General features: G+C 47.0%; 2 protein-coding genes across 7 annotated transcripts; both read right to left on the bottom strand.

The window, feature by feature from the left end:
- Positions 1–1,853: 1,853 nt before the first annotated feature.
- Positions 1,854–27,551, bottom strand: PLIN1 (perilipin 1). 6 transcript variants are annotated; one of them, XM_049905768.1, is made up of 9 exons: positions 27,475–27,551; positions 16,135–16,193; positions 12,876–13,080; positions 11,006–11,088; positions 9,437–9,701; positions 8,938–9,113; positions 6,911–7,105; positions 5,979–6,224; positions 1,855–4,964 (listed from the first exon to the last, which is right to left on the bottom strand). In XM_049905768.1, exons 2-9 carry the CDS (start codon positions 16,177–16,179, stop codon positions 4,632–4,634), a joined length of 1,548 nt encoding a protein of 515 aa, XP_049761725.1. In that variant the 5' UTR covers positions 16,180–16,193; positions 27,475–27,551; the 3' UTR covers positions 1,855–4,631. The 6 variants fall into 6 exon arrangements, with proteins under 6 accessions (XP_049761727.1, XP_049761728.1, XP_049761725.1 ...); XM_049905765.1 differs by lacking the exon at positions 27,475–27,551 and adding an exon at positions 23,803–23,890; XM_049905769.1 differs by lacking the exon at positions 27,475–27,551 and adding an exon at positions 17,231–20,042.
- Positions 20,116–27,558, bottom strand: PEX11A (peroxisomal biogenesis factor 11 alpha). The gene is made up of 3 exons (XM_049905772.1): positions 27,475–27,558; positions 23,803–23,918; positions 20,116–21,715 (listed from the first exon to the last, which is right to left on the bottom strand). Exons 1-3 carry the CDS (start codon positions 27,528–27,530, stop codon positions 21,144–21,146), a joined length of 744 nt encoding a protein of 247 aa, XP_049761729.1. The 5' UTR covers positions 27,531–27,558; the 3' UTR covers positions 20,116–21,143.
- Between the last annotated feature and the right edge of the window lie 33 nt (positions 27,559–27,591).

The following is a 27,591-nucleotide window of genomic DNA, read 5'->3' as shown; positions in this document are numbered from 1 at the left end:
TTACTGAAGATACTGAGTGTGGACATGCCTTTACATCCATGTGGCCAAAAAGGCTCCCTAAAGTGATACCTCCCAGAACAAAGTCCCACATCCAGCCTAGAGCCAAGGATCCAAATATCTGCCATTTGGAGGCGTTGCCTTGCTCTCATTTCTAACCAAGAAGTGTTCAGAAATACTGAGGCTGGGCTCAGAGCATCTTGCTGCTTAATCAAGAGGGTTTTAGTCATAAAAGGCACTTGTATGACTTAAACTGTTTGTTTTTTGGGCTTTCCTAGTCCATGTACTGGCCCCCAGCACCCTGGCTAAGGTCCAAGGCACAGTGAGGCATCTGGGCCAGACCAGCGGGTGTGTTTGCTACAACCTTGTCAAATCCCTGCATTCCCCGGGCTGCTGAGAGGCCAGCTTCTCTGTCTCCTGGCGTATGGCCAGCAAGAAGAGCCACAGGACACAATGGAAGAGAGAACAGCCAGGAGTGTGGTTTCTGGAGCTCTGGGAGGAAAGCAGTGTGGGTGGGCGAGGCCCAGCATAGCCAGGCGTTCCTGCACACCAAGGCCTGAGGTCACTTCTCCAGCAGCTGCCCACGGGGGCCCTGGCAGGGCTAGGTTAGGCTCTGCCTTCTCATCCCTGTCATGTTGCTGGGTTGTAAGTTTTCGTCGAGTTGATTCCGACTCATGGCGACCCCATGTGTGCAGGGTAGAACTGCTTCATAGGGTTTTCAAGGCTGTGACCTTTCAGAATCAGATTGCTAGGCCTGTCTTCTGAAGCACCTCTAGATGGGTTCAAACCACCAACCTTTTGGCTTTTAGTCAAGCACTTAACCATTTGCGCTACCCAGGGACTCCTGTCATAGCAACTCTAAGGGCCCCTCTCTAAGATCCACTCCCTCCCCTGAAATGCTGAGCGTGATGTGCCCCATGGGGGTGCGACAGGAGGGCCAAGGCCTGGCTCAGGGCCCTGCCCATGTCTGTATGTGTATGTCCACCAGCCACTCCCTCTGACTCCAAAACCATAGGGTCAAGACCCATGACTCATTACATCAAAAATCTGCCAGGGCCCCAGAGTCAGCTTCAGGGAGCTCCTTTTCAGGTGGGCCACAGTGGTGGGGCCAGGAGTGTGCTCATGGGTTTAAGGGGGGGCTTATTGAGGTAAGTGTATATATATGTGGATGTACCAAAGAGGAAAAGGCCTGGAGGTCTGCTGCTGTTAAAATGACAGCCAAGCTTCCATAAGCGACTGCCTCCTGTGCCATGAAGAACTGGATGGTACCTGACTACCATTCCTGAACATTTTGATCAAAGATTCCATAGAAGAATCCTGATCAAAAGCAGGAAAATGCAGAACAGATTTTCAAATTCTCATTGACCCTGGACTTTCTGGTGCCATGGAGAGTGGATGAAACCCTGAAACTATTGCCCTGAGATAATCTTTATACCTTAAATTAAAAATATCCTCTGAGCTCTGATAAGGAACACACCAGAGAGTCCCAGACAGAGCAGGAAAAAAGTGTAGAACAGAATTCAAATTCACATAAAAAGACCAGACTTAATGGTCTGACAGAGACTGGAGGAACCCCCAAAACTATGGCCCCCAGATGCTCTGTTAACCCAGAACTGAAACCATTCACGAAGCCCACTCTTCAGACAAAGGTTAGACAGGCCTATAAAACAAAAAAACAATACCTGTGGGGAACATGCTTCTTTGTTCGATCAGATACACGAGACCAAATGGGCAGCTCCTGTCCAAAAGCTGGACGAGAAGGCAGGAAGGGACAGGAACTGGAGGAATGGACATAGGGAACCCAGGGTGGAAAGGGGGAGCGTGTTGTCACGTTGTGGGGATTGCAACCAATGTCACAAAACAATATGTGTATAAATTTTTTAATGAGAAATTTTTTAAAAATCCCCTGAAGTCACCTTAAACCAATCATTTAGCTTAACTAGTAAAAAAGTTCTGCCTTGAGCATTATGCTCTTTGAAGAACTATCTACGTAGGATCAGATTGACAACAGTAACTCTCAAGATTAGATAGGAACCTTAGGGAGCAGCGCGTTTATGTCAATAAGGGAAGAACAACACAGAAAAGAGGGTGAGAACAGTTACACAACTGGAAGAATGTAATCAGTGTCACTAAATTATACATATAGAAACGGTTGAATTGGTGGTGTATGTTTTGCTGCGTATATTCCCAACAACAACAAAACAAATAAAATTTAGGGAAAAAAAAGAAATATTTAAAGATGTCCTGATAGTTGGCATTGGGTAGATACAACTTGAGTCAACTCTAGGGTCCTAGTGAACACACGGCAGTTAAAAGCAAAAAACATTTTACGTTAGACCATGTAGTCTTAAATCTAATTGTACATTTGGATCGATTTGGTCTATTAACCAATGTGCTCATACATGGTAGGATGCATAAATCTGCTTGTTTTCCACATGCAAAAATTTCCGCTGAAGTCTCTGATTTATCTAAAGATGTGTTATTATCAAGAAGTCTCTAGAACTTTTTTTTTTTTAAGTTGATTGCAACATGGACTCACATTTATTCACTCACTCATTCAACAAGCATATTTGGGGGCCGACCACGGGTTTGGTTTTTGGTTACTACGTATTAGGCTCTTGTCAGGAATTGATTTTGCCAACAGACTCACGCTCAGGACCAGGAACTAAGTTTTTTTTTTTTTTTGTCATTTAAAGCAGAAGCAGATGGTTATAATAAAAATCTGATCTAAAAGTTAAAGAAAAAAAGAAAGATTACCGCCAAGAAAACCCTATGGAGCAGTTCTACTGTGTAACACATGGGGTCGCCATGAGTCAGAATCCATGACAACTAACAACAACAAAAGGACTTAAAATGGTGTTATAATTATTGGTGCACAGTTCGACAGCTGCAGATAAAAATAACAATACAACTAGAATTTGCTTTAGCAGGCTGCTTAGCATTATCTATCAGTATTTAAAATGCACATAGTCTTTCACACAGCATGTCCTGGTTACAGGTTACAAATTTATCTGACACACGTATATAAAGCCATTTTTTATAAGGACATTTATTATAACACTGTTTGCAGTAGCAAAAAATTGGAAACAACCTGAAAGCCCATCATCAGAAAAAAAACAAAAACTTAGTGCCATCGAGTCGATTCCGACTCATAGCGACCCTACAGGACAGCAGTTGGAATCGGCTAAATCGGTTAAGTGCATTATTCATATTATGAAATACTTCCTACGTGGCCATTAAAAAGAGCAAGGAGGATTTAGCTGAACTGATAGAAAAAGGTCTCTAAGAGGTATTAAAGTCAAAAAAGCAGGTGAATATAACATTCTACAGCTTGTGTAAATAAAAACGCATGTGCTTGTAGACTCATATCCTATATCTGGAAGGATACATGGCAAATTGATTCTGCGTTTGCTTTGTGTGTGTTAGAGAGGTGGGGAGCTGGGAAACTCAGGGAGGGACACACCCTTTTGCAAGCCTTGAATTTTTTTTCTTTTTTTGCAACGTTTGAGGTTTTAAACTATATCTATGCATTTCCTAGGTTTAACATTTGGGGTGGGGGTCAGTGTCGGTTCAGTGGCAGCATTCCCACCCTCACAGGGAGACCTGGTTTTGACCGCCAGCCGATACGCCTCACGCGCAGCTACCACCTGTCTGTCAGGGGAGGCTTGCATGTTGCTATGATGCTGAACAGATTTCAGTGGACCTTCCACACTAAGAAAGACTAGAAAGAAAAGGCTGGTGATTCAGTTCTGAAAATCGGCCAATGAAAACCCTATGGATCGTAACGGTCCAATCTCATTGTGCATGGGATTGTTACGAGTTGGGGACTGACTTGGGACAACTAATAACAACATTTTTTTAAAAAACAGATTTGGAATGAACTGTGGCTACAATATAAATAGCCTACGTAGTATAGACTACAGAGTGAGAGGACACCACTGTCACCCCGTAGCATCTGGGGGTGCCAGCATTCAAGAGGTAGATAGGAGGGTGAAGATGCAGGTGGAAGGCAAGAAGGCTGCAAAGGGAAACGTGGCTGCAAGCAAGGAGGTGGCTCTGCAGAGGACAGGCCTGGGACTCTGCCTGTGAAGGACACTCAGACACTAATATTTTAAATAAACACACAAGAGCTCTTGCACCTGACTGGTGTTTCCTTCAAAGTAGTCTGCTGACAGCCTAAATACTCATCCTCTGAGACTGGGTGCTAAAAATGTGTCAAGAACTCCTGCCTGGACCCTCATGCTTATTGGTAGCAAATATTTGTCTGCAGAGGATGGATCCTAATTTTGGAAACAAATGTCATTTGATCACAAGTTTGGTTAAAGTGAGAGATCAAGTTAGATAATTATCCTTTTAGCAAAAAAACAAGCCCTAGAATCAGGAGACGGCTGCTCTGGTGCCCCTTAAAAGTGGGCCTGGAGCTAAGCCCAAAAAGGATGCTCAGACAGACTGGTGTGTGTACGGCAGCATCGATGGAATGCGGCTCGGAGTTCCGAGGGGCCTACTTTGAACAAGCCAAAGCTCACTTGGACGCGTAGGTTCTATTTATTTGTTAGGGAAAATGGTTCTGGCGAACTGGGTGGTGGTCACGCTGGGTCTCCCGCTGAGGAGGCGCGGGGGCTGGCGCTGCAGGTTCAGCTCTTCTTGCGCAGCTGGCCATATTGAGCGCGGCCCAGGATGGGCTCCATGACGCTGGGCCGGAAGAAGCTGTCGCTGACCCTGCGAGTGGGCTTCTCGCGGGGCACGGCCGGGAAGCCCGGGCTCGGTGCGGCGGGCGTCACGAGCTTGTCGTCCTGACTCGGGCCGGAGCCACGCGCGTTGCGCAGGCTGCTGCGATACAGAGCTGGGCGTGGCAAGCACTCTGGGCCAGTGGCCCGGGCCCCAGAGCCTCGGCGCTCGGCCTCGGCTGGTGGGTTGTCGATGTCACGGAATTCGCTTTCGGGTTCCATCAGCGACAGCCTAGGGAGCTGAGGACCCACCCAGCCGCCGCATTAGGGCCTCAGCTCGGCCTCCGACCTGACACCCACCACCCCCAGCACCGGGGCCTTCGCGGAGATCCCTCTCAGGCTTGGCCCACTGAGAGTCGGGCACAGGCTAGGTGGACGACAGTGGGCTCCAGGATGGGGGGCGCTATGAGGGTCTCCCCAGGCCAGACCCCTCAGGCAAAGCAAACCATGTCTCTTCCAGAGCTTCCGGATCCCTAGGGCCCCCTTCGGAGGTACACTCAGTGAGGAACTGTGGCGTCTGCTGACCCCCTACCTTGGGCCAGAGTTACAGGCTGAGCACAGCCAGCACACTGCCACGGCCAGGGTCAGAGTACCTCTGCCTGGACCTGTTCTGGGGTCCTCTGCTCAGAGTGAACAGACCGGCTGCCCAAGACCCCTGGCTTGCCTGTTGGGTGAGAGTGAGTGACTGAGAGCCCTTCCCCCCAGCTGTAAGGGGGTCTACTGCCCTGCGCAGGCCTCCTAGAGTCTGTAGGCTCTGTGGCTTGCTTTGGGACAGGACCCAAGGGCTTCCGAAGAGACGGTATTGGCATCCCTTAGGTTTTTGTGTTGGGGATAGAATTGGGATGGGGCAGCTGCTGTCCCCTGGGACTTATGGCCCACCCTTCAGGGACCCCTGGAAGCCTGTCTCCAAGCCCTTCCCAGGCAGCACGCAGACCTGCCTGGTCCTTCAGTTGGGAGCCAGTGAGGGCTGGGACACAGGACCCTCGTACTGGTAGCAGAAGACTCCTTCACCAGCAGGTGGGGAGGGGGAGGAGGAAGAAGCCCTGGGTGAAGCCACAGACTTCTATACTGTATGTGCTGGGAGAGGCCTTAGAAGAAGTCAAGGCCACAGCATGTCTGAGTGTTTCTGGGGCACTGAGCATCGTAGGAGGACCTCCAAGGGGGCTGGGGAAAGGAGCGCCTTCAGTCAAATTTACTTTATCTGCCCCCTCCAGTCCCCAAGAGAGAGGGAGGTTAGCCCAGGGTGGGACTCACCGGCACGTAGTGCACCACCGTGTCCACCACGTTGTCAGTAACACCCTTCAGGGCGTCCGACAGGGACATGGCCCTCCCCTTGGCCGAGGAGACAGCACGGGTGGGCATGAGGTGCAGCAGTCTCCCCGCCATGCCCAGCACAGTGGCAGGTGCCCATGTCACAGCCGAGATGGAGCTCTGGAGGGCCATCTGCATAGTGTGTGCCACACTGCCCAGGAGGCCTTTTGGGCTGGGCAGGGCTGCCACCTGGGGGCCAGAGCAGGGTCAGCACCTCCTGCAGCAACTCCTGGGTCCCCTGCCCCCACTACCACCCCCAGAGCTAGAGGGGAAAGAACGTGGACCTCAAATTGAAAAAAAAACTGGATCCCCGTTGGCCTGACTCTGCCACTAGCTATGTGGCCTTGGGCAAGTCACTTGCCCTCTTTGAACCTCCGTTTCTTTATCTGCAAAACGGGGACAATTATTTCTGCCTGGCCTGTCTCACATGGCTGTTGTGAGTGTCAGCTGGGAGAATGACATGGAGGTGCTTTGTTAGCTAAATTATTGAAAAACCAAAAAACCAAACCCGTTGCCATCGAGTAGATTTCGACTCACAGGGACCTATATGGGTGGCATAGTGGTTAAGAGCTATGGCTGCTAACCAAAAGGTCAGCAGTTTGAATCCACCAGGCACTCCTTGGAAACTCTATGGGGCAGTTCTACCCTGTCCTATAGGGTCGCTGTGAGTTATCATCTCGACGGCAATGGGTTTGGGTTTCTAGATGCTTGGGGTGGGGTGAATGATCCATGCACCCTGTCCTTGGGTCTGGGGCAGAGATTCTTGTTTCACCCAGTGCCTCTGCTTCTCGCCTTCCCTCCTCTTCCCTCCTCCCCAGCGTTGTGGGACCTCTAGGCCCCCACATCCTCCGCTCAGCTCCTGCTGCCCTTCTCACCTCACTGAGCTTCTCTTCGGTCTCCTTCTCTTCCTCTTCCTCCTCCTCCTCCTCCGTCTCCTCCCCCTCTGTGTCATTCTGGTCATTGTGGTCCTCCTCCTGGGTGATGGCGATGTTGTGTAACCAGGGCACCCCACTCTGCCGCCGGGACACTGCCTGCATGGCTGCTGATGCACCCCACTGGGCCAGGTTGCTCTGAGGGCGAGAAGGGCGGCTGGCTTCAGAGCCCCTACAGAAGGCAAGCAGCCCCAGTGGCCACAGCCCTTCACCCCAGGGCCTGGGGTGGAGAGGAGCAGAGCCAGGCCCCAGCTGACTTTTCTTGAACTTTTCATTGAGTGAGAACTTACATACACCAAAGTGCACACGTCTTTAGTGTACAGTTACATCACTTTTCACAAATATACACCTGTGAAACCACCACCCAGATCAAGATATAGACTATTTCCAACACCAAGAAGACTCTCTGTGCCCCACCCAGTCAGTACTCCCTCTCCCAAAGGTGACCACATTCTGACCTCTATGGCTGTGGATCGGTTTTGTGGATTCTCGAGCTTTGTATACATAGGGTCGCTGGGAATCGGAATCAACTTGAAGGCAGTGGGTTTGGTTTGGTTATACATGCAATCATACAATATGCATTTTTTCATGAATAGCGTCCTTTGTTCACTACCACGCTGCGAGATTCATCCACATGTTGCATATAGGAGTAGTTCCTTCTCTTCCATTCCTGTGTGATATTCCACTGTGTGATTATGTCACAATTTATCCATTTTACTGTTAATGGGCATTTGCACTGTTTCTAGGTCTTGGCTAAGGATAAAGCTGATAGGAACATTTTCCTACTTGACTTTTGGGGGACACAAGTGTTTTCGTTGGGTTTACATCTAGGAGTGGAATTGCTGGGTCACAGTGTGTATGTATGGTTAACTTTAGTAGATATTCCTTGCAGATTTTTAAAGGGTGAAAAAAATCAAGTGTGCCCGTGGGAGGAAACCAACCTGAGCAAATGGGCTGGTGTTTGCTGTGGCACGGCCTGGCTCATCCAAAACCTCTAGGTAGCTCCACAAACAGGGCCTCAGTGTGATACAACTTTACGGGCCACCATTATATGCTGTGAATGGTGGCCTCTGAGGCTGTGTCACACAGCGTGTTGCCCCTCATTGGTAAATGATCCTCGGTACTGGCCAAAAATAAAGGAGCAGAGGACGGAGGGGAACTACTAGCCCACTTTCCCTCCTGGAGCCACAGCACCTGGCACATACTAGGTTCTCAAGCTACACTTGCATGAATGATCCAGGCCTGATGATGCTTTTATAAGTATCATCCAAATGATGGCTGAAAAGCTGTTTGCTGGATTTTTATGTTGCCTTTATTTCTTTTGGACTTAGTTCCTTATGAAAGAAATCCAGACTATCTCTGCTAAAGTACACAGAGAAGTGGGGACAGGTGTGAGGGTTTAGCCCTGCCCAGGCCTAGAAAAGGCAGCTTTATCTTGGGTGCAGTGGGGATGGAATTTAGAAGACTCTGGAGGGGAAACCAGGAAGTTGAGGGTAGTCAGGGACTCTGGCCCAGGTGGGGCTCTCTCCCTGACATGACGGGTTTTGTGTTCCATTTGTTTAAGGGTGACACTCCTTAGTGCCTGGAGCAATGACAGTAGATGAGAGTCTCAGCTTCCGTATAGGTAGGGGACCACAGCAAGAGGAACACTTGCGGGGACAGAAGCTGTGGGCAGGGGGTCTGATGAAGAATGGAGGAGACAAAAGTGGGTATTATACCATCCTAGCAAGGTAGGACTGCCCTAAGCTCTCGCCCTGTCCTTTCTCTCCCCCTGTGGCTTGGGGGACAAGCCCTCTACCCCCTCTTAAAGCCTCTTGTCCTTAGACCTAAAGTCCCAGCCCAGGTTGTCAGAGAGAGCATCCCCAGGGCAGGAGAGGGAGCTAAGTCAGAGATAGTAGGGACCAGGGAGCATAAGCTGCCCACAGGACAGCCAGGCCAGGGGTTGGTCAGGGCTTAGAGCCGATACTAACCAGGGGTGCCACACCTGGGATCCACAGGGCCATGTCAGTGCCCTGCTTCAGTGCCCAGGCTGTGGTCTGGAAGGTGTGATGAGACAAGGTGTTGGCCAGTGCCCCAACCCTGCTCAGGAGGCTCGGCTTGCCCTTGGGAAGCTTCTTTTGGGTCCGCTGGCATCCAGGATCAGAGGCTGGGTAGGGATTTGGGTGAAAAAAGGCAAGCAGATCAGAGAGGGGCTAGGGAAATCTGGGTTGTATCCAGGGCTGGACAGCAGTGTCCTAGATCACCACAAACTCACTAGTGACTGGATAACTCGTTTTCCGCACTTACAGATGCAGGGATGGGGCTAAACAGTTATGGATCCATCTGAAAATCCTGCTGGGCATTCCCTATTAGAGAGCCCAGAGCTACGGCTGGGTGAGCCCTTGCTGCCTCCTTGATTCCCAGGCATTTTGGGTGGCCAACTTGCTCCCCTGGGGCCGGTCTCCCTGCCCCACCCCCAACAGTAGGTACCTGACTCTTCCTTGGCTGGAGGAAGGAGGAACTCCACCATCTTTTCAATGCCGCCCAGGGCCAGGTCAGCCCCTCCAGAGGCCAGCCGACCAGCTCGAGTGTTGGCGGCAAATTCGGCCGTGTCTTTGGCCACTCCCAAGGCAAGCTCACAGCCGGCCAGAGCGGCCCCCAGGACCTTGTCTGAAGTGCTTGTGATGGGCACGCTGATACTGTTCCTGGCACTGCGAAGGCGGGTGGAGATGGTGTCCTTCAGCTCGGAGGCGATCTGGAGGGTGGAGTCAGGCATATGGGTTTTGCAGGCCCTGGAAGGACTGCGCCTCAGGGTCTCAGGCCCTGAGCCCAGCTCCAGGAAGGCCTCATTCATCCACCTTGTAAGGATGGCCCCAAAGGCCACCTCCCTGGTGATGCCTGCTCTGACACCCATGCACACGGGCATCACCTCTTCCAAATTCCTACACTGTGTCCCCTGTCCTTCCCTCTGAACACAGATTACATACCCATCTATATTTGTATTGATTTATGGATGCATTGGAGCCCTGGTAACACAGTGGTTAAGCACTCAGCTGCTAACCAAAAAGTCAGTGGTTCGAACCCACCAGCTGCTCTGTGAGGGAAAGATGTGGCAGTTTTTTTCTGTAATGATTTACAGCCTTGGAAGCTTTATGGGGCAGTTGTACTCTGTCCTATAGGGTCACCATGAGTTGGAATCAACTTGACGACAATGGTTTTGGTCTTGTTTGCTATGGATGTATTTGTCTTTGTCTCCTACTTGTCTGGGAGCTCGTATGTGACAAAGACATTGACTGCCCTTCATCTGGAAAAGTGGGGATGAACACAGGCCTCAGAGCCAAGCAGACCTGCACTCATGTGGCCTCCACTTAAGGCTTCGTAGCCAGTCACTAGTTTTCTCATCTGTGAAATGGGGATCACCACCCATCCCAAAGGGCTGATAAGAGGATTAAATGAGAGGGTCTATAAATTACATGTTATGGCACCTGGCATAGGGCAGGGCTCAGTGAGTACTGGTGGGAGGGTAGGTAGTTGGTGAGATGGATGAGGGCAGGGACTGAAGCTTATTCCCCAAAAGCATCTAGCATGGGCCCGCATCAATAGCAACTACTCAATAAATATATATCCAGTTGAAGTGACATTTTCAGTCTCATGGTCCATAAAGGGTTGGATCTTGGGCTCATGGGGCTGCAATCCTGGGATCCTGACAAGTGTGACCCATGATTTCAGGGGCCTTAGTCACCTAGCAGTCCGACGCAAGCCCATGGAGCCCCAAATCTCAGGAACCTACCCCACACTCCTGTTTAGGTTTGTCTCTGGGTTCTGCCTGCTGGTCCCAGAAACCCTGCCTTCATTTGGTTCCACAGGGGGAGGAAGAAGCCCATCCTGAGACCTTGGGGGCAGGCAGCCTCCTCCAGTTTTCAAGGACATTTGCCAGGGAAACGAAATACTCTCAATCATTGCATCAGCAGCTCCCGCCCTCTCCTCCCCTGAAGTGGGCGGAAGAGGAGGCAGTGACAGCAGAGTGTAGGGGAGCGTAAGAAGAAGGAAGGGGCTTACCTTTTCAGGAGGGTACTGGAGCGCTGGGATCTTTTCCTCCAGGTGGTCCAGGCCTCGGCAGGCCAGGTCGTTGGCAGCTATGACTAGAAGCAAAGGGCCACATTGGGGTGAGCCCTGCACCCCACTGTGAGAACCCTGCAGTGCCCTCTGGGGCAAAGAAGGGGCCTTGCAGCTCTCAAATCCCCCGGCCCTGCTGCCTCCAAAGCATCTTTGAACCTGAGGCCCTTTGCCATCTTTATTCCCCATCCACTGTGACTCCTCGAGACCAAGGCCAGTCTCTTCCATCTGTGTAGGAACTCCGGAGTCAGTCACACCTACTCTCAAAGCCTAGCACCCAAATCCCAGTGTGTGGCTTCAGGCAAGTCACAGCCTGTCTGAGCCTCAGGCTTCTTGGTTGTAACATGGATAATTGTGTACCTTGCAGGCTTGTTGTAAGGAGGAAGTGATGGAAATTGTGTGAATCACCAACACATACTGGTCTCTCCCTCCTTCTCCTCCCTCCCCTCTGGCTCCAGGGCTCTGAGTGAGCATTAGGGAGAAGGAGATTGGAGGTGTGAGTGTGGAAAGTGGGGGCAGTGGGGTCCTGGGGTTGGGCCTTGCTGGGGTCAGGCCTGGGCCTTAGGTCTGGAGGTGACAAACTCCCAGCCACAACCTGTCTAGGCCCCAGATTGTCCACGGCCTTTCCTTTTAATCCCTAGGTATCGAGAGCATGGGGCTTGGGAAGGGTCATAGGGAAGAGATAGGAGTTGTCCCCAGGGAGCAGGGCAAGCACCAGAGAATGCAAATGCTTCAAGGAATCCTACCCAGGAGCTGCTGAGGACATACATGTTCTTTCATATATTCTTTCCCCAGGTATCTTAATTTCTTCACAAAATTTTTTGAGCGGCACAGAGTATAGAAGAATTGGCCATCTTCTGATTGGGTAAAATGAGACTGAAAATTTAAGGAGCTTGCAGGCAGGGACACTTCTATACATTTATCTTCTCCTGTTTGCTGTGCAGAATCCTCGGATATCCATAATTCTCTAATTAAAATGGTGGAAGGTCCTAAACTTCTTAGCTCCGTCGGAATTTCCCTGAGCTCTGTCACGAGCCTTAGCCATTGCCTTCAAGTTGATTCCAACTCATAGCAACCCTATAGGACAGAGTAGAACTGCTCCATAGGGTTTCCAAGGAGCAGCTGGTGAGTTGAACTGCCTACCTTTTGCTTAGCAGCTCTTAACCACTGCACCACCAGGGATCCCGTCAAGAGTCCTGGAGACCAGATTTTCAAACAGGCAAGAACAATTAGAACGAGAGGGCAGGGGCGGGGGTGGTGAGATGGGGGTAGAGGCTGGTCTAGTAAGGCCCACGTGGACCACTGTCTCCAGCCCTTGCTTGTAGCTCTTTGCTGCCCCCTGCCTGTCACAAGCTGATTCTATCAGCTGCTGAGCCCAGAAGGCTTCTCCTCCTTCTCCCCTCCTCCAAATCCTGCCAGGCCAGCCCTAATGCTCTCTGTCCCTGCCCTTGTGGCAGACTCTGCTAGTTCCTGCTGCTGCTGCTACTGCTGCTGCTGCTGCTGCTGCATTTGGCTCAGACAGGTTATGGCTGGGAGAGTCCCACAGGTTATGGCCTGGATGCCCATTCATCTCTGCTCATCCCTTTGCTCTGCCAATTCTTTGGCCCATCATTGTCATCCTAGGAAAATGCCAGCTGAGCTATAGATGCCTTATAAGACCACGTAATGGGACATGGACAGTTGAATAGGCAGGCAGATACACAGGCATATAGGTAGGCAGACAAGCAAGTTATCAGGCTATCAGGTAGGCTAGCAGGCAGGAGTGAGCATCATTGAACAGGCAGGCAGCTGGCCAAGTACCACAAGAACTCACACTGGGTGGACAGCCTGCGGACCACAGGCTCCATGCTCCAGGCAGCCAAGTTGCTGGCGCCCTGCACGCCCTTCTCGTAGGCATTGCATACAGAGGCCACCAAAGGGTGGGATTCCTTGGTGCTGGCATAGGTCTTCTGGAAACACTCACAGGTACCACTCACCACCGGCAGCTGCAGGACCCTCTGTATCACATTCTCCTTTTCCTGGCACAGAAAGAACGGAGGAAGGAAGGCATTCAAGTTATCCTACCTCTTTCCCCACCCCCCTCCCAGGAGGGCAGCCCCAGGATCATGGAGCCCATTGGTGAGGCTGAGTCCAGTGACCTGGGAGGAACCAAGGCCAGAGAGATCTCTGGATGCCGGAGTCATGGTCGGGGGCACCCACATGGGGAAGTAAGAGCCAGTCTACCATGCTCTCCTGGTTTTCATCCAGGCACTGCAGAAATGCAGAGGCAATCCATCCTCCAGGGGCTAAGCCAAAACTCACCCCACCTTCCAGCCTACCCCAAAGGCTCCAATCTACCCGCTTAAACTTACTGGTAGAGACCAAATGTTGGCAGCGTACCTGTCCAGGGTTTTAGTCCACCATTCATCTAAACATTTTTTGGCTTTTCTGGGATACTGCCTCCCTGCCTTGTATGCTGGTTCCATTGCCTAGAATGCTCACCTTCCTTCCCATAGTCCTTTCTGCCTGGTGAACGCCATTCCCTCAGGACACAGCTTGATCACCACTTTCTCTGTGAAGGCTTCCTGACTCTTCACAGTCACACTTCCTTTCCTGGGCTTTTTCTACATTTGTCACACTCTGCTGGGATTATGTGTGACTTGTCTGCCTTCCATTTGGCTGGTGTCCTTAAGGCACACGCCGAATCCTTGTCATCTCTCTATCCCCAGTGCGTAGCATAAAGCCTGGCAATGTTAGTTGAATAAATGAATCACAGTCAGGGGTAGCAGAACGCTAAGTTTAGACCTGCCCAACTGTACTGAATCACAGAATCTTAGGCCTTCGGGGGACTCTGCAGCAAGAATCCTTTCCATGGGTTCCCTGTAGACTTCTATTTGAATGCCTCCTTTGATGGGAGCTCCCCTCTCATACAGTGGCCTGTACCCCTGTTGGAGAGCTTTGCTGAGCTGAAATCTGCCTCCACCTACTACTCCACCCTCTGACCTCTGGAACAACCCTGAGCAAATCTATTTCATCATGCATGAATAGGCACTTCACATATTTGAAGCCAAATATGTCTCCCTTTGGAGGACCCTTCTCCGTGCTAAATAGTTCCAGTACCTTAGTTTACAAACCATCCTGATTTGGTGATCCCTCTTCTGGACACACTGCGGTCTGGTGTTGTCTTTCTTAACAACCAAGCACTCAAACTTGAAGACAGTGCCCCAGGTGTGGTCAAAGCACGTGGATACAGTGGAACTATCACTGCTTATTATTAGCCTGCTGTGCCCTTATTAATACATTTTAATTTTGGCAGCAGTCACATAATTAAACTTCAGGCCACCTAGGAATCTTAGGGAAAAGAAGAACACTGGTGTTTGAGTAAAAGAGTGTGGATTCTAGCCATGCAGAGGGAAACAACATTTATTTGGTGTTATTGTGCTCCAGACACTGGTCTAGGTGCCTTGGGGACATGACTTTATTTAATTCTAACAGCAAATTTCTGAGGTCAGCATTTATTAATACCACTTTGCTGATGAGAAGACAGACTCAGAGATGGTAAGTGACTTATCCAAGATCACACAGTAAGTGTCACAGCCAGGCTTCCAACTTAGGTTTGAATGGCATGATATCTGGGATTTGCTCCAAAATAATGCAAGGTAGGGAGGAGATGCGGTGAGGATGAGGCAAGATTGGCCATGGGTTAATGGTTGTTTGGGACTAGTGAAGCGTACACGGGGATTCATTACATTCTGTCAACTCCTAGGAATGTTAACAATTCTCTACATAAAAAGGAAAACTCCTCAGGTCTGACAGAAGCTTGAGCCCTCTCTGTCGCTCTGAATGTGACGCTGCTGTGGTGGTGAGGATCTAAGCTGTTCTGTTTTTAGGAAGCCGATTTAGAAAACCGTTCAAGAGACCCATATGTGCACTAGACAAAGTAGGTCACAATATTTTAACTTTTTATCCTGTAGGTGAATTTAAAATCTGAACTAGAAGAAGACTGAGTGTAAGCAAGAAAACATTTGCTTTAACATTGTGGACAGAACCATCAGAAGCTGTTTAGGCAAAGCCAAAGGCGGAAAGAGGTCCCAGGAAGGGAATAGCCATCCAGCCATCTGTTAGGATGGCTTAACTGTGCATCTAAACTTTTTACGCCTCTCTGTGTTCTGTGATTCAATAAAAAAATCTAATACAGCATTTTCTAGTGTAAAGATTAGTTGAGGCCTAACTTGGGACAATATGGGTATTGTACAAGTTCACAATTTTTAAGTTTCACAAACTGAATGAACTGTGCCTCAATCAGAGACGCCTTGCCAAGAGGCATTATCCAAAATCCACTCCTGTTGAGTCAATTCCGACTCATACCGACCCTATAGGACAGAGTAGAACTGCCCCAAAGGGTTTTCAAGGCTGTAGGTCTTTACAGAAGCAGACTACCACATCTTTCTCCTGTGGAGCAGGTGGTGGGTTGGAACCACCACCCTTTTGGTTAGCAGCTGAGCGTTTTAACCACTGCATCACCAGGGCTCCTCGGGAGGCATTAGGCACACCTACAAGTGTCAAAACCAGTCCAAGACATAGTGAAAACCAGGTTGGAGACACAATACTGGATACATCGAACCTCCAACCCATTCCTAAGTATAGCAGTACCAGCTGTGCCTCATGTTAACACGAGGAGGTACACTTATACAGACTATATAGAATTGAATGACGCCCCCTAGGGACCCTAAGGCTCTGTATTAATATAACTGAATATACATTCAGCCTGGATTGGTGGTCAGAGCCCAGGCTTCCCCCAGGTTTTCAGAACACAAGAGTTCCCTTCCTTTCCATTCTCCCATGGCCAGATTTCTGTCCTTCTTCTCCAACGTGTTTAGTTTTTAATAGACATCGTTTGTTTTTCAGATCCTCCAACTGCTCTCTGCAAAAGGTAGTGAGGGCAAGAATAACTAAGACAAGATATGAAAGTCAATGAGCTAGGGAATATAATCTAGAGATACCTTGCTCTAAGCCCCCTGAACCTTCCCTCCCTGCCTGTTCCTTCTTCCTCCCTCAGTTGTCCACCCCATCTATAAGCCCAAGTTACTTACAGGGAGGTCTTCATCCAGCATGGTTGGACTCTTGTTGACTGCCATACCAGCTCTTCAAGCTGCAAAGCAGAGGGTCCCAGGCCCATCAGAAAGCCCATAGGCTTGAGATCCACACGGGCAGTTCCCTACCTCTCATGGCCACCGACTGAGCCTAGACTGCCCGGGATCTCAATTTCCCTGAATAGAAGACATAGGTTGGAGGGCAAATGTCACAGACAAGAAGCCACTTCTTAAAGTCCCATAGGAACGAGTTGCTCCACAGCCCACTTGTCAAGACAGATGTTTCTTGCAAGGGTTCAGGGTAAGAAGTGAAGAATGAAGGTAGCTGTCAGAGATAAGAGGCTTTAGATGAAGTCTAAACTCAAAGCAAACCCACTACTGTCTAGTCGATTCCAACTCACAGTGACCCTATAGGACAGAGAAGAATGGTCCCACAGAGTTTTCAAGGCTGCAAGTCTTTATGGAAGCAGACTGCCACATTCTTCTCCCTCAGAGCAGCTGGTGGGTTTGAATGGCCGACCTCTCGGTTGGCTGATGAGTGCTTTAACCACCGTGCCACCAGGGCTCCTAGATGAAGTCTAAGAGCTCTTAAATGAGGGTGCAAAAGTGATTAAAATAACAAGTTTTAGGTTTAATAGTTTTGTTTTTAATGAAAAAGCTCTGGGTTAGTTCCTCTACTTCCAAGCAAGCATATCTGCCAGTCCTCCTTCCCTCTAAGCCCAATCAGGTGAGACAGTTGTGGCTGCATGCCACTGAGTCAATTCCGATTCATAGTGACCCAGAGTAGACCTGCCCCATAGGGTTTCCTGGCTGTAAATCTTTATGGGAGCAGATCGCCAGGTCTTGTCTCTTGCAGAGCAGCTGGTGGGTTCCAACTGCTGACCTTTCAGTTAGCAGCTGAGCGCTTAACCATTGTGCCACCAGGGCTCCTCTCTGAAAACAGCTATTTAACCTGTACCCTGGAAAAGTTAGTGGCCCAAGAATGTCTACTCTACACCCCCAGTCATTCACCTTGAATAATCTCTCCCTCAGTGATTTCCTGCACACTTCCCCACCTCTAATAAAACTTCCCAGGTGACCCTTGCCAGATTCTTACCCTCAACTCCCTTAACTCTCAGAAACAACCCAGGTAAGGAGGATGCCCCAGGACCCCCACAGCTGCTGCTCCCACACTCACTCCAGCTGACTGCCTCCTCAGCCCCACAGAGTCCCAGGCTGGAGAGCGTCTCCTTGAGCAGTAACAATCCCAGTTGCTCCAAGGAGTCTTGGGCAATGCTACTAACACCTCCCAGATAGAGGGGGGCAGAGAGGAAGAGAAAGCTGGCTCAGCCGGTTGCCACGGTTATTTTACCCAGGGTCTCCTAGGCATATCCTAACTTCTGCAAGGAGATTTAGCCAACATGAAGGTGAATCCCAGAACTGAAGGAAATCCAGGCCCTGAGAAGTTATTGTTTCTGCAACGTTTCTGGCCCCCAATTCTCAAAAACCTGTTTTCCAGAAAGAAGACGTTGGGATACATGTTGTTCAACTCATAAATTCAAAAAACCAAAACCAAACCAAACCCAGTGCCGTTGAGTCGATTCCAACTCATCCTGACCCTATAGGACAGAGTAGAACTGCCCCATAGAGTTTCCAAGGAGCGCCTGGTGGATTCGAACTGCCCGCCCTTTAGTTAGCAGCCGTAGCACTTAACCACTACGCCACCAGGGTTTCCATTAACTCAGAAGTTTTATGTAATTCTGTAATCTTTAGTTTCTTTCCGTAAAGGATCCTGTGGGACAGTTTCCAACCCATTTCTTTCATCCTTTATTATTTACTAACAAGAGTGAAATTTTTAATAGTAAGATTTAAACCCCGAATTCACTTGAACATGCTATACTTTGATTATGGAGATAAAATTCCTCAGTGAAAAAGAGAACCAGAGCTGGAGGTTCTGTCCTTGGCAATCCAGTCTTTGAGGCAGCAATTTTGACCTCTGTAAATTCCTAGAGCTCGAGGAATTTTACTCAACTTTACCTGGCCTAAGATGCCACTAGAATGTGCAATGGGTGAGTCGACTGGATTTTGTTCTTACAAGTCTGGAGGAGTGAGTGTTGACCATGATTCTGTTACTGAACAGCACCCAAACAACAAAGAACTATCATTTCCCATCCCTTCCTTAACAAGGAATCAGGCAAGAGCCCAAGTTTTAGTTCCTGGCTTCAAAGACGGTGAAAGACTGTGCCTCTTAAAATGAAGGGCGAGGACAAGACTTATTTTCTTTGTTGCTGGTAGAATTGTATCTATTGTTGACCCCTCTATTCAGTTGTACGCTATGGGTAATGGGAAAGAAGCACATGGGGAGAAACAGTGCTTTATGCTAGAGCCTTGGTGATATATTTTTTATCTCTGATACAACAATGAAGGGAACGAGTGGTCAAGAAAGGAGGACCAGTCAACCCAGGAGCCTCCAAAAAGAGTAATAAATATGTAATACATTTAATACTTTTTATCTAATCTGGGCTTTTAAAATATAAACAGTGATGGAGAGGTAAGAAAATATCTAAAGATATAATCTCTGCCCTTACTTTAAGACTCAGGAGGAGTTATCTGTGAGGCTGTGTCTGGAGAGAAACCTGGGCCAAAGGGCAATTTTAAGCCTTTGGAGTAGCAGCTTTGGGCCATAGGGAGTATGAGGCTTTGTGCCTAAAAGCTCTGCTGACAAAGCTAGTCCTTTGGCCCCTTCAGCTGGGAGTCCAGGATGTGGGTGAGAGGTGAGAAGTGGTGAAAGGGCCTAGAAGAGTCCCAGAGGGAGAGGGAAGAGTCCATTTTCCATGCAGCAACTTGAAGGACAGTTATCTTCCTTCTTTCCTCATTCCTACTCCCACCCCTCCCGCATGAGAGCAGGGACTTTGGCCATCTTGTTCATAAGTGGATCCCCAGAACCAAGCGTGGCACTCAAATATTTGTTGTTGAATAAATTCCCAGGCAACAATGTTCAGTTGTGAGTGTGCTGGTCTGTACAACTAGAAGGAATTTGTTTTTTAGAATCCCTCATGAAGAGTGGAAGCTCAGGGCTGGGGAGGTTGGTTAGAAAGCAAAAGGATATACAGGAAGTGAGGTACCAGGGCACCATTAAGGTTATGCAAATGCTAGAAGAGGTGGCATCTCCCAAACTCCCCACCACAGCCCTAACTTGCAGAGGATAAAAGTACCGAGATATAGTTCACCTTTACGTGCCACCACAAATTCAAGGCAGACTTCTCTAGGCAGAAGCCATATAACCACTGAGAGGGCTGCTGTACAGGACCCTCCCAGGGCAGTAGTCTGGAAGAGTCCATCTAAGAGGTCTCTTTCAACCCAGTGGCTCTACATCTAAATCTTTCTTCATCAGAGCTCATTTTATCAGAGCAAAGTCTTCCGACTGTGTACACTCTGATTAAGAATTATCTGCTGGACTGCCTTACTTTGAACTCTTCTCCATTCCCAGAACACATTCACAAAGAGTCCATTTTGTCTAGAAATTTATTAGACACGATTAATCTGTATTACAGTAGAGGATCTAGACAAGGTAAAAACGGTTGAATTTTTTATTTGCCCTGATATAGCACCTTTCATTTCTCTTAAAGTTGCTAAGATATCCTTTCCCAAATCCCACGTCTTGATTGATAATTTTAAAAATAGAGAGCCAAGGACCTGAGTCTAGCTTTTAAGTCTCCATCACATTCATGGGAAAATTTATTTAGTTTGAATTTTCTCATTTCCATTCAGATAAATGAGATGGCTTTAACTGGCAGGGCTGACATTAGCCTTCTACCTAATAACATCCTATTTATCCAACTTGCTCCCCTAAATCTAAAGGATCTGTAATAAGAGCCCAACACCCAAGGCTGGAAGTAGGAACACGAGTAAATGGCATCAACTCAATACTCTAGTGTCCTCTTCATTGGCTCCTTATAGTTCTTTTCTACCTCTCCCAACCATATGAAAGTCTGATTTATCCAAAAAAAAAAAAAAAAACTGATCCTCCTAAATTCATGAAGGAGTTATAATTTTTAACTGTGTAAACTTTGATGAAAATTACTGTGAAATTGCCCAAACTATTATAGGGTTTTGATTAAAACGATTTAGCTTATAAGTTTATACATGGTTTTAATTTTTATAGAATATAAATCACTGACCAATGGAGGTTCCAAATTCTGGGAGAAGGAGAGATGAAAAGCATAGGATCCTGGAGATTCTCACACTTCTACTCAATCAGGAAGGCAGTGAGATATCATAGAAAGAACATTGGACTGGAAGCGTTGAACGTAAATCACTTCAACTTTTTCCACCACAGTTTCCTCACCTGTCATAGGCTACATACAGTTACCCTGTGTGGCCGTCCACACTATTTTTACCTCAAGTCCCTTCTGTCTGCTTCTGATTTTTGCTTACTCACTACCTAAAGATCACCTCTTCCCACAGACACAATATACCATGAAGGTAACCAATGTTTTCTGATTCTGCTTCTGGACAGAACAAGGATAAGAGTGCAGTGATAAGGGCCAACAAGCTCCCCTCCATCCTGCCACTGACATTTTTGAGGAGAAGGGGGAGGAACTGATCAGAGAAAAACAGGGCCCTCTGCTAGATCTAACTGAGCACTGAGTACCACACCTACTATAGTTGTACAAAACCAGTGATCCACACGACCCAAGTTACTATATGTTAGTGTTTACTTATTTGTTGGGTTTTGGGTCTCTTTCAATTTTTACTCATTCAACAAACACTCACTAAGCTCCTACTATATGCATGAGATGCTCAATCAATGTTAGATGAAGGGAAAATATTTGGAAGTCACATCAGCTCTCTAAAAACCATTCATAAATTTTCATACTCCTCCATTCCTGGCTCCGCTTCTGCTCACATCACAGGTCACTAAATGCTCATGTGAACAAGTCCTTAAGTTCAGTGTGACACAGTCTGTGATTAATGCAAGTGTCCGTTCCACTAAGAGGTCATTTTTTAAAGCAGGTGCTAATCCTGCCTTAGTGAGTCTTCAGCCTCATCTGAGGATATGCCACAATGATAATGCCTGCTACAGAGGACATAAGACCTCCAAGTCCAATGACGCCAGGATTGGACTTATAGATCCCCAGCTGGTTCAAAGGGTTCAGGATATCACCAACGTTCTTCACCATGTCCAGAAGCAAGGGAGGATGCCTCTTCAGGGATCGGAATAAGAGAAGGAGAAAGGACTGGAGCCATTCTGTTTCCTCATCTGCCACACTGTGCCCGAGAGGATTCTGGAATGGTGACTTCTCCTTCTTTGCCCTGTCATTTGCAACCTGTTCCATCTGCAGGAAGATTTCATACAGATCCCTGACCAGGCTCAGCAGGAGAAAATAGTAGTAGTGGCGGGCAGCCCGCATTCGCCATTTCTCTTTGTTGATGCCAGAGGCAAGCCCTACGCTTTTCACCCAGAGGATGGTATCACAGATGAAATAAACCACACGGTTTAAGTTGGCTAATGTTAGGCATAAACGGGGCACCAGGTCAGTGGCGTGAATGCTCTGCTGAGTCGCCTGTATAGCATGTACCACATTTCCTAGTCTGAACCCTGCAAGAAGAACCCACAATGGTTAACAGTTACTTAATTAGAATGAAATGGGAAGGCAGAATCCCTGTTATCTGGGTGATGGGCCAGCACTGGCTTTTTAATAACTGACTGTGTTTTGAGGCTCGGCTCTGATCAGGAAAGGAGGATTCTACAGTATGCTAAGGACACCTAAGATGATCCTGAAAGGCACAAAAGACAGTGATCCAATCATGAATATGGATTATTACATTTGAATATTACCAGCTAGAATTCTCTAGAAGGAAGGTGCTATGATAACATGAACTCCAGACGCAACATTCTTTTGGAGAGTTTGTTGCCTTACATTTCATTTAATTTTCAGATAATGGTGTTAAAAAACACCATTTTCATTTTGCCATTTCTCTGGACCAAACCCCAGGCAAAGTAGAGATGGTAGGATTTAGTAGATAGGGCAACTAATGATATGGTTATACATGACTCCTAGTTGAATTACATTAACCATCATAATGGCATGTCCTTAGGTGAGCATGTAATTCAATTAATCAGGTATGCATCAATCAGTAATTTATCAAGTACCAAATGAGAATAAGTGATAGTCTTGAACATTATGGAGAATACAAAAGAAGTACTTCACCTTAAAGAACTATACCTGAGACTCAGTAAGTGGTCAGAAGCAGCTACCCTCAGGAAACTTATAATCTCAGAAGAATGTCTGATATTATTTTATAAAAACAACACAGAACAGTATATGCAATGATACTCCTCGGTTCCCATTATGGCTCTTACACTAACTGTCTGAGTGACCTTGAGTAAGCCCCTTCTGGGCTTCTTCGAGGAGTCCTGGTGGCACAATGGTTAAAGCACTTGGCTGCTAACCGAAAGGTCAGTAGTTCGAACCCACCAGCTGCTCCATGGGAGAAAGATGTGGCAGTCTGCTTCTGTAAAGATTTACAGCCTTAGAAACACTATGGGGCAGTTCTACTCTGTCCTATAGGGTTACTAGGAATCAGAATCATCTCAAGGGCAGTGAGTGGGGGCTTCAGAGACTAGTGACCTCTAAAGGACCTTTGAGTACCAATACACTGAAGAATCCTGAAAAAACTTCTAATCTTGGCCTTCAATATCATCCAGCAATGCTCACCCCACCCTTCCCATCCCTCTGTCAAGCTAGTTTCCTCACTGATCCTCCAAAACAATGGTTTGGTCTTAACTCCTCTGAGCCTTTACTAGAGGAAACTACCCTGCAAGACTGCTCTTTTTCCTTCTTTCTAGCCACGCTTCAATTCTACCTCCTCCAAAACACCTTTATTTTCATTTACTCCAGCCAATTAGATCTGACACTAAATCTCATTATCATTATTTACAGCACGTCATTTTATTTTTCTAATGAAGTCAGTACTATACCTATATGAAGCAGGTGCTCAGAAATAATCGATTTATCAATATCTGATGATCTGCACTCCACTCCAATTCCTTGGCTTGCCTACTGTAGCAACATCTGGTTCTCATCAAACAACCAAGAGCCAGGCATAACAGCAATTCTTATTAAAAATATAGCACATCCCAGTATGATTGATTATGAAAGTGAATTAAATGAGTGCAAAATACTGACTTCATTTTTTGTTTTTAACATGAAACCATCATACAAACAGTCTAAGAAAGTCTCTTCACCTATCCATTTCCTCTAGCAGTCCCACATGAAAAGAAGGGGAAAGGCAGGTGGCCCAGGATCTAGCTATTCTGTTCTTCTGTAGAGCACCAAGAGCTCCCAGGAGCCAGAAGCTCATGTCTGGGCTTGTCAAAATATTTGTGATTCTAAAAACTAAAGGTGAACTAACACGTTGTTATGTCCCCCTGCTTATGATCAGGCAGAAAGATATGGTGTAGCACCAAACGTGAACATAGGGGGCTACCTGTGAATGGTCTGCAGGAAAACAGTCAACCTTTTTTGGCCTGAAATTCCACGAGGGCAGCCTTACTCACTGACTTCCTCGATACACTTGATTGACTAGAAATCAATGACCTAGAAAGTGTTTTGTGAATTACAGGGTCTGAGGCTGAGGATTCTAAACCAGGAGCCACTGTCCCTCAAGAGACAGAGTACTTACATTTACGGCCAGTGCTCACACTGGACTCCAGCTTCTTGAGCTTCATTACCACCTTCTCTTTGCCAGCTCTAGGCTCTAACAAATATCTAAGCAACATGCATGTGTACTGAGTGGTTCTGAAATGGGAAAAAAAAAAAAAAAATGAGAATAATTTACAAACCAAATAAAACTTGATTCATGAAGTAAGGGATGAAGAAACATGTCTTACTAAAGGCAAAGCTTCCAAGACAGTTTCTCATATAGCAGCTCTTACAAGAGCAAAATGCTGCAACAGTCATTCCACAGGACCGAAGGGTAGAACATGTGATGGAAATGTAACACAAAGGTAATGAAAGAGAACTCTGCAATAATGCAGTTCACAGCCCCCAAAAGGCCTTTTGCTGGCACAGAGAAATGGATGCAGTCCAAGTGGGAAATTATACAAAAATCTCCCTCATGTTAAGTCTGCAAAGATCCATACTCTTTATTTTACTTAGCGTAGAATGATTTTCAGACTTCTGAAATAAACTTTTTTTTACCATGTAGTTAACCTACTATCTACGTGACCAGACACGAACTTGAACCAGAACCAAATGAAAAATCCAGTCTGAAAATTATTTAATACGCACTTGTACATAAATATAGATATGTTCTTAAATCTGTCTTTCAAATCTAATTAGTACTTTACATAAAATACAGATGCGCTCCTATTTAATAAGCACTGTATACTCAATAATGGAGCCTGGTGGCATAGTGGTTAAAGCGCTCAGTTGCTAACCAAAAGGCTGGCAATTTAAACCCACCAGCTGCTCCGTGGGAGAAGGATGTGGCACGCTGTTTCTTTAAGGATTTACAGCCTTGGAAACCCTATGATGCCGTTCTACCCTGTCCTATAGGGTTGCTATCAGTCGGAATCGACTCAACAGCAACTTTTGCTTTATAATATATTCAATAAGGTGATTATTGTCATGCCTACAAGTAAGTACTTTACTGACAGAGGTGTAATAAATGAGAAATTTTATACCAAATAGTCAAACATCCAAATGTATTTGGCAGTCTATTTAATAAAGAAGTTGCCTGTTTCCTACTACCCTGCATTTGAATCTCTTTATGCTGTAAATACCAGTATTAACCTCAAGAAAAATGTGGCACATTTTCCAAAATGGGTAACTTGTTACTGGGCAGGAAGACAAGAATCACAATCTCTTTATCTCTCTCCTTTTGAGTATGCTTCCTGGTTAGGGGGGCTCAAGCTGGCCATGTCAATAAATCTCCCTTTCTCAAATTTGGTCTCATAACAGGAGTGAGTCCAAAAACAAGGAATTATTGATAAATGTCAGTTTGCTCATAGAGAGTATAGAGATCACCAGAAATCTCCCATCTAACTAATAAGGACATCCTAAATGATTATTTTATTAACCAAAGTCCTTGATAAACCTTGCAGGGTACCTTATGGGTATGCTGGGATTATAAGCTTCTTTATTTTATTGAAGCTTGTACATAATGCAACCATTGTGAACATCTATCAAATTTATTAGAAGGTAGTATGGCTCGGTAGTTAAATAAGAGGTGGGCACTGGAATTGAAGTGTGTGGATCTGAATCACTCAGCTCTGCCACTTAGTACTATTAACTTCCTTCTGCTTCAGTTTCCCCATCTATGAAGTAGGCATAATTTAAGAGTGTCTACCTCACAGAGTTGTGAAATGTATTGTATTGTGTCCCCCAAAATATGTGTCAACTTGGTTAGGCCATGTGTAGTTGTGCTCCATTTTGCGGTTTTCCTGTGTTATAATCTCTGCTTGTGGTTAAAGAGGATTAGTGTGGGATGTAACACCCTTGCTCAGGCCACATCCCTGACCCAACGTAAAGGGAGTTTCCCTGGGCTGTGGCCTACACCACCTTTTATCTTACAAGAGATAAAAGGAAAGGGAAGCAAGCAGAGAGTTGGGGACCTCATACCACCAAGAAAGAAGCACCGGGAGCAAAGCGCGTCCTTTGGACCCCAGGTCCCTGTGCGGAGAAGCTCCTAGTCCAAGGGAAGATTGACAAGGACCTTCCTCCAGAGCCGACAGAGAGAGAAAGCCTTTCCCTGGAGCTGACACCCTAAATTTGAACTTTTAGCCTACTAGACTGTGAGAAAATAAATTTCTCTTTGTTAAAGCCATTCACTTGTGGTATTTCTGTTACAGCAGCACTACATAACTAAGACAAGTTGTGAAGAGGGTTAAATGAGTTAAGAGTTATAAAACACTGACAACAATACTTGGCATGTAGTCAGTTTCCAGCTTATTCTTGGGCCTATTTTTATTGGTCTCTGTTTGTATTTGCATGTGTACACCCAGAAAGGAGGCAGAGCTGTTAAATAAAACTATAACTGAAATTATTGTTTTATTATTGAGCAAGAATCAACCAAATTTCTTCTACTGGTCCCATCCCAACTGGAGCAAAAGAGAATGAAGAAAACCAAAGACATAAGGGAAACATTAGTCCAAAGGACCAATGGACCACAACTACTGCAGCCTCCACCAGACTGAGTCCAGCATAACTAGATGGTGCCTAACGGCTCTGACAGGGATCACAATGGAGGGTCCCAGTCACAGCGGGAGAGAAATATAGAACAAAACTAAAATTTACCAAAAAAAAAAAACCCAACTTATTGGTCTGACAGAGACTGAGGAAACACCAAGAGTATGGCCCCTGGACATCTTTTTAACTCAGTATTGAAGTCACTCCTGAGGTTCATTTTTCAGGCAAAGATTAGACAGTTCTACAGGGCAAACAATAACACACGTGCTTAGAAGTTCAATCATGTATACGAGATTAAGGGGCACACAATAACCCAAAAGCAAAGATGAGAAGGCAAGAAGGAACACTGGACCAATGGAAACGGGGAACCGGACTGAAAAAGGGGAGAGTGTTGACATATTGCAGGGTTGGCAACCAATGTCATAAAACATTTTGTGTACTAACTGTTTCATGAGAAACTAATTTGCTCTGTAAACTTTGACCTACAGCACACTTAAAAAAAAAAAATGAGGCAGCATTGAAAAAAATAAACAAATTTTTAAAAGAAACATCATGAACTAAACAGCATCAAAACCACACTCTCTAATATTTTCAGTAGCACAGCATGTACCTTAGGGTTAATTCCTTCTGAAACTCTCAATATTGTATTATGCTTTACAGTTTACAAAACTATTTCACATATGGTGATGAGGTAGATTGGAAAATAATGGATAAAGAAGATAAATAAACTACCTCCCCACAGTATTGTATTTCAAGGGATATCTGAATCCACAACCAGGCGGTTTGCTTCCCTAGCCACAAATGTCAAGTGAAAATTTCTTAAAAAAAAAAAAAAGTCCTCTTGAGAATGCTGAGCGGGGAAAACAAAGTCGGGAGGTGGAGGAGTCGCGGGCTGGTGTTAACTGTGAGCCGCCTCGAGGCGGCTGGGGTGCCAGGCACCGGGGCTTTACTCGCACAGAGGCTCAGAACGGAAGGGGGGTGCGGATGGCGCAGCCCCACTGAATTTAGGTTGAGGAGGGACTCGAGAAGCAAATTCGCTCCATGGGAGCTAGCAGCGTCCTTTCTGCTTCAGTCCACGAGGCTATCACCTCCTTCTTCTCCGGGCGCGGGACAACAGAGCCATCCCTGCACCGAGTCGGGTGGCGGCCGCTGGCACCTGACTCACCTGAAGAGTCGGTCCCGGCCTTGGGTCTGGTTGGTGAAGCGAGTGAAGGCGTCCATGGAGCCCAACCCCAGGCCAAGAGTCGCACCCGGACCAGTCGTGAGCCCTCAACCCAGAGGC

The sequence above is a fragment of the Elephas maximus genome, chromosome 13 (genome assembly GCF_024166365.1).
Source record: "Elephas maximus indicus isolate mEleMax1 chromosome 13, mEleMax1 primary haplotype, whole genome shotgun sequence".
Lineage (NCBI taxonomy): Eukaryota > Metazoa > Chordata > Mammalia > Proboscidea > Elephantidae > Elephas > Elephas maximus.
The sequence above is the reverse complement of the archived record's forward strand: the minus strand, read 5'-3'. Positions and strand labels throughout refer to the sequence as shown.